At 29.6% G+C, this 9,826-nt stretch overlaps 7 protein-coding genes across 7 annotated transcripts, besides 9 other annotated features; 5 read left to right on the forward strand and 2 right to left on the reverse strand.

The window, feature by feature from the left end:
* Window positions 1–52: 52 nt before the first annotated feature.
* Window positions 53–976, forward strand: EDI_120610 (uncharacterized protein; the record flags this gene model as incomplete). Its single annotated transcript, XM_001738373.1, has 1 exon — window positions 53–976. One exon carries the CDS (start codon window positions 53–55, stop codon window positions 974–976), a length of 924 nt encoding a protein of 307 aa, XP_001738425.1.
* A 33-nt stretch (window positions 977–1,009) lies between these two features.
* Window positions 1,010–1,963, forward strand: EDI_120620 (uncharacterized protein; the record flags this gene model as incomplete). Its single annotated transcript, XM_001738374.1, has 1 exon — window positions 1,010–1,963. The coding sequence occupies one exon, from the start codon at window positions 1,010–1,012 to the stop codon at window positions 1,961–1,963; it is 954 nt and encodes a 317-aa protein (XP_001738426.1).
* A 29-nt stretch (window positions 1,964–1,992) lies between these two features.
* Window positions 1,993–4,467, forward strand: EDI_120630 (DNA double-strand break repair Rad50 ATPase, putative; the record flags this gene model as incomplete). The annotated part of the gene is made up of 1 exon (XM_001738375.1): window positions 1,993–4,467. The coding sequence occupies one exon, from the start codon at window positions 1,993–1,995 to the stop codon at window positions 4,465–4,467; it is 2,475 nt and encodes an 824-aa protein (XP_001738427.1).
* Window positions 4,468–4,483: 16 nt separating this feature from the next.
* EDI_120640 (uncharacterized protein) lies at window positions 4,484–6,220 on the reverse strand (the record flags this gene model as incomplete). Its single annotated transcript, XM_001738376.1, has 1 exon — window positions 4,484–6,220. One exon carries the CDS (start codon window positions 6,218–6,220, stop codon window positions 4,484–4,486), a length of 1,737 nt encoding a protein of 578 aa, XP_001738428.1.
* Window positions 6,221–6,306: 86 nt separating this feature from the next.
* Window positions 6,307–6,849, forward strand: EDI_120650 (uncharacterized protein; the record flags this gene model as incomplete). Its single annotated transcript, XM_001738377.1, has 1 exon — window positions 6,307–6,849. The coding sequence occupies one exon, from the start codon at window positions 6,307–6,309 to the stop codon at window positions 6,847–6,849; it is 543 nt and encodes a 180-aa protein (XP_001738429.1).
* A 92-nt stretch (window positions 6,850–6,941) lies between these two features.
* Window positions 6,942–7,676, forward strand: EDI_120660 (uncharacterized protein; the record flags this gene model as incomplete). The annotated part of the gene is made up of 1 exon (XM_001738378.1): window positions 6,942–7,676. The coding sequence occupies one exon, from the start codon at window positions 6,942–6,944 to the stop codon at window positions 7,674–7,676; it is 735 nt and encodes a 244-aa protein (XP_001738430.1).
* A 166-nt stretch (window positions 7,677–7,842) lies between these two features.
* Window positions 7,843–7,894: a sequence feature (AT_rich).
* On the reverse strand, window positions 7,885–8,196 carry EDI_120670 (uncharacterized protein; the record flags this gene model as incomplete). The annotated part of the gene is made up of 1 exon (XM_001738379.1): window positions 7,885–8,196. The coding sequence occupies one exon, from the start codon at window positions 8,194–8,196 to the stop codon at window positions 7,885–7,887; it is 312 nt and encodes a 103-aa protein (XP_001738431.1).
* Window positions 8,197–8,282: 86 nt separating this feature from the next.
* Window positions 8,283–8,325: a sequence feature (AT_rich).
* A 442-nt stretch (window positions 8,326–8,767) lies between these two features.
* Window positions 8,768–8,838: a microsatellite.
* Window positions 8,839–8,852: 14 nt separating this feature from the next.
* Window positions 8,853–8,905: a microsatellite.
* A 267-nt stretch (window positions 8,906–9,172) lies between these two features.
* Window positions 9,173–9,218: a sequence feature (AT_rich).
* A 102-nt stretch (window positions 9,219–9,320) lies between these two features.
* Window positions 9,321–9,390: a microsatellite.
* Window positions 9,349–9,394: a microsatellite.
* A 293-nt stretch (window positions 9,395–9,687) lies between these two features.
* Window positions 9,688–9,788: a microsatellite.
* Window positions 9,789–9,826: a microsatellite.

Here is a 9,826-nt window from a genome sequence, read left to right on the forward strand (position 1 = left end):
GTTATATAAATTTATTCCAGAAAATCAAAATGGACGTTTTTATCCTTTTATTATGTATGGTGCTAAAGCCACTCTTCCTACTGGTGAAGGTGATATTACTGATGCTCTTTCTTTTATTGATGATGGTGGTATTTCTTGGACTGGTAATGCGGGAATACCACAAGAAGAAGAAGAAATTATTTTGGATAATGCCAATGTTGATTTACAGGATGTTATTCGTGATAATGTGAAAATAAAAGTTCGTGTTGGTCGTGGTATTGTAGTTGGAGGATTTCAGGGGTCAGATGCTGCAGATGTTGAAGCTGCATATAAACAAGAACTTGCTAATCATACCAGTGTTGATAGTGATGGTTCGTACATTATGAAAATTATGGGTTATATTACTGTTAGATTTAAACAATTACGTTCATCTCCACTTGAAATTGTTGAAGCATATAATTTTGTTCGTTGCCAATCATCTTGGAAGGATACTCGGACGGGTCAAACTGTTTCTCATGATAGTGTAATTTCGTTAAATGGATTAGGTCAATTTGTTCAAGACGGTGTTAGTGGGTTTGTTATTGAACGTGGTGATGGAGAATCTTGGAGTGATGCTCTAAAACGTTATGGTTATGAAAATTTGCCTGTTGACACTTTCATGACTATTGGTTCTCTTGCTGAAGGAACAGGTATTACTTCTTATGTGTGTAACTTAGCTAAAAGAGGAGTTAAAAGTGTAATTGGTCCTTTAATTGAAAGTGCTCTTTCTGATGCTATACCTGGTTATAATACGGCTAAAGTGTTGGTAGGTTATGCTTATACTGGTATTTCTGAGGGTATGCAGTTTATTGATAATAATACATATTTGAGTGCTGGTCGAGATGCATTGGAATCTGTTTTAATTGGTGGTTTGAGGAAAGTTGCTGGTGATGAAGTTGTTGATTTTTTTAGTAATGCTACTTCGTTAATATCTAAGACTATATCATTATTTAATTAGAACTCTTAATTGAATCTTGTTTTCATTCATTTGATGCAACGACGTGCTGGTAGACGTAATTATCCAAGAAGAAGATATAAAAAACGCGCAACTTTGAAACGACAAGCATTTGGTAATTTTGCCAGTGCTATGCAACAACGAGATAGTACTAATGTTGTTATTAGTATGCAAGAAGATGTTTCTATTAATGTTCCAGTTGGTGCAAATGAAGGTACAATGTTAAGGAATGTTACTGCATTGATGACTTCTACACAATATTTTCATAATTATATGGGAATGTATGATCAATTTAAGTTAAATGCTGTTAGAGCATCTATGGAAATGACATTTATTGGAAATCAATTATTAAATAGTGCAACATTTCCATCTATATGTACAGCATGGGATCGTAATGGTGTTAGAATCAATACTGCTGTTATTAATAATACAAGATATTTCCAATTACCTACTTATTCTTCTGTTTCTTCTTATTCTAGTGCAAATGAAAAGACATTATATTATGGTAGTAGATGGGGAGTTGTAAGACAATTAGATGCAGCATCTATGATGGAAAAGTCTATGTATTTACCAACAACTAATACTAGAGATGTACTCAGTATGGATAATATGTATAGTGCATGGAATCCTCAATTATTAATTTCTATAAAAACTCCTCAATCTGTTAATGCTGTTAATTCTTGTACTCTTACTATTCATTGGCAATTTGATGTTACATTGAGAGGTCTTAGGAAAGTACTTGTTTCTGAAGACAATTCTTTTAAACCTTATATTGGTTTTATTGGTTATGCTCGTAATAACAATGGACTTGTTGTACCTAATAATGTTCCTAATGCACAACCTCCGTACATTTTAGTTGGAGCAATTGATAACGGTTCCGCTCCATCGATTAATCCTGAAACTGTTTATGATGCCGCTAATAATGCATATTCCAATGGTGGTTTAGTATTACCAAATGATGGTTTACCAGAACATAATGTTAATCTCTAATTGATTATTGAACTTTAATTGGTTATTTGATGTTTAAACGAAGAAGAAGACAATACAATTATAATAAACGATATAAAAGATATTATAATAGTGCTGGTAGGTATGTTTCTAGACAATATGATAAACAACCCATTGATAATGAACAGCAGTTTTATCAATTTGGTGGAAGACCTTATAATCCACCAATTCCAGATGAATCTCTTCAAAATATAGTTAATAGGGAATTAGATAAACGATTGGGTGATGACGGTGGATTTTTTAAAAATATTGGTAAACAACAAAAAAGGATTGATGATGATAATAAAAATCTGTATAAAGCTATTTTGCGTGCTCAGCAAGATAATCTTAAAAATGTTCATCATATTGAACGTTTAGAATCTGCAATTAATAAATATAAACAAAATGCTGAACGATTTGTTACAGTTGAAGATTTAGTTCGTGAAAATAGAGAAATGATAAATAAAAATGTGAATAAGATTAATGAATTAAGAATGGAATTTGGTGATTTTATTCCTCGTAATATTCGTACTCAAATAAAAGATCTTGATGAACAAAATTCTATATTGAAACGTCGTGTATCTAATATTGAAAAGAATAATGGGATATTTGTTACTCGTGCAGAGTTAAATGCTTTCAAAGATTTTTATGAACCTGTAGTTGAAAAACAGGGTTCTAGATTACAAAATATTGAAGAACGAATTGATATTTTGAAAGGATTGATTGATAAATATCCTGCTTTTGAGAATCAATTAAAAAAGTTATCTGATGATTATCAGAATATGGGTTCGGCGTTTTCTAGACAATATGATGATTTGAATTCTCAATTTAGACATTTGAATACAATAAGTCCAGAAAATTTAAATGCTGTTAGAGCAGATTTAGAATTATATAAAGATCAACTTCAAAAAGAAATTCAATTACTTTATAGAACTAAATTAGATGTTAATGAAGCTGCCAAGTGGTTTGAACAAACATGGTCTGATACATATAGACGAAACGATGTAAAAATTTTATTAGAACAATTTGATAATTATATAAAGAAACAAGAAAGAATTGTTAAAGATATTGATTCGAGACTCGTTGAACAACAACGATTTTCATTGAAACGACTTGATACGGTTACAGATAAGGTTAATTTATATATTGAACGTCTTGATAAATTAGAAAATAAATCAGAAGAATGGAAAAATGTTTTTGATGTGGTTAACAGATTACCTGAACACATGAAAATACCTTTAAATGATTTACTAAAAGATTTATTAGAAGAACAAGAACCTGCCAATTTTACTAGAAGAATGAGAATACTTGAGAGTGAAGTGAAAGCTCTTAAATCATCAATACAGAAAATCGGTGCTGGTAAAACAGAAGAACTTACTCGTGTAATAAGTTTAGTAAATAGTATACAGAATGATATGAATTCATATAAAAAGGGAGGACAAATAATAAATGCAGGAGAAGAACATTTTTATAGTGATGATCCAGATATGAAACAGAGTAAAAAAGCTTTTGAAAATACTCGTCAGTTATTAATTTCTCAATTTAGAGATGTTAATAAGTATATAAAAAATAATGAAGTTCGTGGTACACAATATAAAGATGTGATAAGTACTGTTAATACAATTATGAACCAATTTGAAAATATTGCTCAATCCTTTAATGCTGAGTATGTTGTTCCTGTTAATGATATGCAAAATTTTCATGAAAGTATGATGATGGTTTTGAGTGGTATTAAAGATGACAATTCGAATATTGATGAAATTCGATATAAATTGGATGTTGCTTCTCGTGATTTTACTAAATTGCGGGCTTCTTGGAATAGTAATAGAATGGCTGGTGCTAAGATTATTGCAACTAAATTGGCTGAACGAAATGGTATAAATCTTAATGAATTTGTTGAATATGCTCAGAATTTTGTTGTACGTGGTGATACTAATTCTTATGTTTCTGAAAGTATAATACAACCAAGAAAAAGAATTACAGGAGATGGTATTTCTTCTGATTCAAATTCTGGTTTGGAAAATCGTGGTCACGGAGTGGTTACAGCGAAAGAGGTAAAACATGGATATGAATTAATGGGTAGACATGAAATCGAACCTAAATATAATGTTACTCCTGTTGCTTCTGATTATAGACAAAAAACAAATGATTTAATGCGTGCGGGATATAACGAATATGATTATGAAAAGTGGTATAAAGAAGCGAGAGCAGCAATAAATGAACGAGTGAAAAAATATTATGATAATCCTGAAAATGAGAGGGAAGTTATTGATGTTAACGGTCATATCACGGAATCTATTCCAAGAGGAGTGTATAATATGATTGAGTCGGATGAACTCAGTCGATATGAAAAGCGTGTAAATGCGTCCAAGAGGAACAATTTAATACTGAAACGTAATATGGAACGTATTAATAAACGTGCATGGGAAGACGTATTGAAGAAAGACACTTCTGCGAAATCTAAAAGAATAATAAAAGTTCCGATGGTTGCAACTAAAAAGAAGTAAATTAATTTATTCTTTCTTAATCATAAATTATGTCTGGATCATTTCCGTTTCCTCCGAGTGGTTGTTGTTCCATTGGATTGTTCATTTCTTCATCTCCGTATTCATCATAATCGTCATAATCGTCTGAATTTTCTTCTTCGATGGCTCTTTCGTCAAAATAAGCTTTTCGATCTCTTTCGAATTTGCTCATTGCATCTTCTTCGAATTTTTTATACTCTTGTCTTGTTAGGCCGAGTGGATTATCTGATTGATATTCTTCTATATCTCCGTTCCACTCTTCTAACATACTTGAATTGTCATCTTGGTATTCATCTAGTTTTCTTTTTAATGTTCTATCTTTTTTCTTTGCCTCTCTTATTTTTTCATTCAAATTTTCTAAAAACTCTTCGTCGTAGCCTAATTCTTCTAGGAAATTTGTCATTCGTGTTTGGAATTTGACGTGTTCTGAAGGAATTTCATTCATCGAAGTATCGTCTTCTTCGGGTAAATCTTTTACTTCTTCGTATTTATCGTCTAATTCTTTTTGTGGATCGTACTCTTTCTCTTCTTGTGACATATCTTCTATTTCATTTTGAGATTCATTTGGATCTTTGTAAATTTTCTGGTCTAAAAATATAGTCATCGAATTTCTTCTCCACCAACTATAACCACCATTAAATTTCATTAAATTTAAAACCGCTTCGTATTCTTTATAATTTAATAAATGAACACAGGGACGTGCGGTTACTACTGCTTTTGAGTATTTAACGTTAACCATGGTCTTTTTATTTATTGCTGAAGTTAAAGCTTTTATTAAACGGAGAAGATTTTTGTCGTAATTTATATCGTCGAATATTATGAATTTGTATTGCTGTTCGTCGTCGTAGGTGTCAAATAAAGAATCTCCCCTAAGCATAAAGGTATTATACTTCATGAAAATTTCTTGGATGGCAAATTCTGTTTTGCCTGTTTTAGTGGGACCGACTATAAACAAATTTCCCATTCTAAATTTATTCCCACTGGCACATTTAATCCATTTTCTTATATTTTTAACTTCTTCTAGCTCTTCTTTCCAAGGAAGGAGATTTTCTTTAGTATAATTTTCCATGTCTATTCGGCGTGAATTCTTTCTCATCCATCTAGATTTTATTTTGCCCTCTTGTTGTATATATTTTTCCGCATTTATTTCCATTAAATTCTTTTCTAGCTCTTTATAATCGTGGTATGAGTCCATGTCATTCAGCGCATTTATCCACGTCTGTTTAAGTTCGTCTTTGGTATTAGCATTTCCTTCATGTAAACCTTCTCCTTTTTTTGTTATATACTTTATAATGGCGGAAAAATCACCAGTGCGTGATGTATAAGAATTCACACAAGAATACCAAAATTTCTGTTGAGTTCCATCTTTGTGGTTGAATATTGGTCGTGCATTAAATGATTTCGGTCTTTTCATTACAATTAATAAATGTTGATGAGGATTGGGATTTATTTCATCCCTTTCCACAGGAGAAATGTGGGCGTATTGTAAGTTGTTTGTTGGACCTACTATTCTATCAATAATTTCTTTGAACTGTATTTTGTTTTGTACCTCGTCTCCCCATAATGTTAAATAGGCATAGCGTGAGGTAAAATGGAGAGGTTTTTGATGGTCGAGCATGTGTTGTAAGGAGATTCGATTTAAATTGGAAGGTTCTAGCTTGGAATCGTTTGAAGACATTTTGTTATTTTTTTTTAATCTGGAATTGTTTAAATATGGTTCTTTGAGGTTTTTCATTACGTGGTGCTCATGTTTTGATTACGTTTTGAGTGGAGTTGACTATTTAAAGGAAACTGAAAAATAATATTTATAAAAACGTTAATATGGCTGCTCGTGGACGTGTTCATGATGACATTTATGAAGAAGTTGAATCTATGGATATTGCTGATGTATACAAAGACTCTCAATTGGATCCCAATGTTAATAGCTTTATGAAGAGAGTTTTTTATCTTATGAAGGAACCACAATACTTAGATTGGAGACTTAATTCTGATACGCGTGTTGAGACTGATGAGATGCGTTGTGAAATTATTAAAAATAAATTGGAGTCTATAAAAAGGAGTGAAAGACTTTCTCGATATTTGGATGAACAAGGAATAAGTTTAAATAGTTTTAATGTATGGAATAGAAAATTCAGTAGAAAAGGAAATAAAGTTCCTATTAATAACATGACTATTCCTGAATGGGTTAGAAAACAATCAAAAAAATGTAGTGAAGATGTGACTGAAATACAAGAAAAGAATGAAGTTGAACGTTTAGTTAGTAATGAAGCTTTGGATGAAATGAAATCCCGACGTGCTATGACAAGATCTTTACCAAAGAAGAGTGATGAAAAGAAGCCTAAGAAACCAGAAGTTGATAATTAAATTAATTATTTGGTTAGTTTTATTTTGTTTTGCTTACGTGTATACACGTTTTTAATTAAATATTTTGTGAATATTTCATCTAGATTCATTAAATGGTTGATTCAATTATTAGATGTACTTCTGCTTTACCGAGTAATGATTATAAATTATGTCCTTTTACTCGTCATGTATTCTTAAGTGGAGGAGTAGCCGTTGGCAAGACTACTATTCTTAATTATATTGCAAGTGTATTCTTTAACGTGGATGATATTTTTTTTGTTCGAGAATATATTGATTACGATGTAGAAGGTGAAAAACGTTTAGAGAGTTTGCATCACGGTGTAATAAAAAATTATCAATTTCAGAAGTATGTATTGCGATGTTATAGAAAACAATTTATGAGTTATGAATTTAGAAATGCAAGAATTGTTATTTGGGAGAGGCATTTGAGCGAAGCTTTGAGTATTTTCTGTGAAAATGATGAATCTCTTACTGATGAGGAACGTAAAGATATTAGAAAGGAAATAGATGAATTATGTGAAATGTATAATATACCCAGTTTGAATAATATTAATGTGAAGTATATTAAAATTAATACAGCTGAAGTTGAAATGAAATGGATAGCACAAATATTATTAAACGGTGTTATTTATCCAATGTTGATGAAGAATTATAAACATGATTTATTTGTCTTATTGTATTGTGGAAATTTAAAAGAGCAATTTCGTAGAGTGTTGCAAAGAGGAAGAAGTGTTGAATTAGAAGTGTATAAAAAGAGTGAAGATTTACTTACAATTAATGATACTTATTTTGAGTTTTACTTAAAACATAACGAATTAAATAATTGATTAACTTGTTATTTCATTTGTTTATATTATTATGAGTGATACAACTGAGCATATTTCTGTGGACTCTTTATTAAAGCAACCTAAGATATTAAATAGAATATGTTATTCTATAGGCGCTTCTATTGTTTTATTGGTACTCATGATTCTTATTATTATTAGTGAGTTGATTATTAAATTTTTAACATAAAATAGATTAAAAGTTAATTAATTATTTTTTAGGCTTTGTTTCATTGGAATGATTTGAAGCACATTCTTTTATTACCTTCAGTGTTTTTTTGTGTGTTTTTAAGAAGTTTATAGCAGTTAAAGCTATATCTTCTACTAACCATGCCTCTTTTTCTAGAATTTTTAAATATTTTTTATCTCCCAAGGTGGAGATTTGCTCTTTTTTATAAAGCTCTGTTAGATCCTGGCATAGCTCTTGTATACCGTCCAAGTCTATGAAGTAGCTTGATAGTGCGTCGACTTGGATGTCCTCTAGTTTCAAAAGTTCTGCTCGTTCTTCCACTGTAATGCTCATTTTGTATATTAAGTTTGGTTATGTGTTTTTATATAATTAAATACGTGTGTTTACGTTGATAAACAGACAAATTACGTGGTACATTGTAATTATTTTATCTTCTTATTTTAATATTTTTTATTATTTATTGTTTGAAGAGGCATTTTGACAGACAATTTTTATTCTAAACAGACATTTTTATTGACTTTTGTATGGGATATACTTATGTGTTGTTTATCTGTTGCCAACTAATCATTTGATTTAAAAACTAAGAGAACTTGAAATATTTCATCAATGAGTAAATTAGATTGTTTAGAACGTCTTAAATCTCTTATCCATGAACTCTCCATTGAAGTTAACTCTCTCTTACAAAGTAATATAACAGAAGATGGACGAAGCATTATTTATGCTATTGCTTATTGGGCTCATCAATTGATATTTATAAAAGAATATGATTATGATTGTAATTTGGATAATTATCTTCGTTATCTACTTGGTGATATTAAAAATTTTGTTGCTAATTCTGGTAGACTTGAAGATATTGTTGGGGAAATTTCCTTTTTCTACCATGATCTTAGTAATTTCCTATAAGATTCTAATTTATTACTTTTTGTTATTTTTTATTGTTATTTGTTTTGTTGTTATTTTATTTTGTTGTTATTTGTTCGTTTCAACATTTATTATTTTAATATATTTATTATTATTTTATTATTATTATTTTGTTGTTATTTGTTGTATACGTCATTCTATTCCTCATTACTATTGTAATACTTCACCTTTCTCTTGTTGTTAATTCTGTTTTCGTATGTTTCTTTGCTTCTTTATGTTTCTGTGTTACATTTCTTCTTATTTCTGCACCTTTCTTTCACCCTAATTCCTCACCATTTGAAATTTTTGAACGTTAATTTCAACCCTGCCACGTTGCGTTTTTATTTAAACCCTTATCAGCGATCTAATAATTCATTCTACGCTGACATTTGTGTTATTCCACGTTGTGTTATTATTTTGTTATTATTTATTTTAGTATTGATATTAATTATTTAGTGTTTCTTATTTATTTCCATAATTCTATTGTTTTATATCTCATTTTTGTCATTGAGTGTTTCATTATTATGTTTATACTGACTTTTTTAGAGAGTCCAAAATATATATATATATATACTGATATATATTTTTTATTATATTTTATTATTATTTTATTATAATTTTACTATAATTTTGTCAGTGTTGTCAGCTGACATTTCTATTTGAGTTTTTTTTAGATTTTCATTCTATTATTTTTAGATATTTTTGTTATCTATCCCATAATTCTTGAGTTTTATCCACGTATTGATTACGTCAATTGAATTTTATTAAATCTCATTGATGTGTTGCCACGTCATTTCTATTCTATTTTTATAAACTTCATCCACATTTTGCCACGTCATGTTCTATTTCTATTTTAGTTTTGACGTGTCTCCATGTCATCATTGCTGTGTTCTATTTTTAGAACACTGTCATACTTTACAAATTTCTTAATTATTATCTTATTCTATTTTTATATCTTTTTTATTATCTATTTCTTATTAACTTTATTATTCTATGTTTTATTTTGATTTCTTCTTTTTCTTTTATATTATTATTATTATTATTATTATTATTATTATTATTA

Source organism: Entamoeba dispar, genomic scaffold, assembly GCF_000209125.1.
Source record: "Entamoeba dispar SAW760 scf_1105229461293 genomic scaffold, whole genome shotgun sequence".
NCBI lineage: Eukaryota > Evosea > Mastigamoebida > Endamoebidae > Entamoeba > Entamoeba dispar.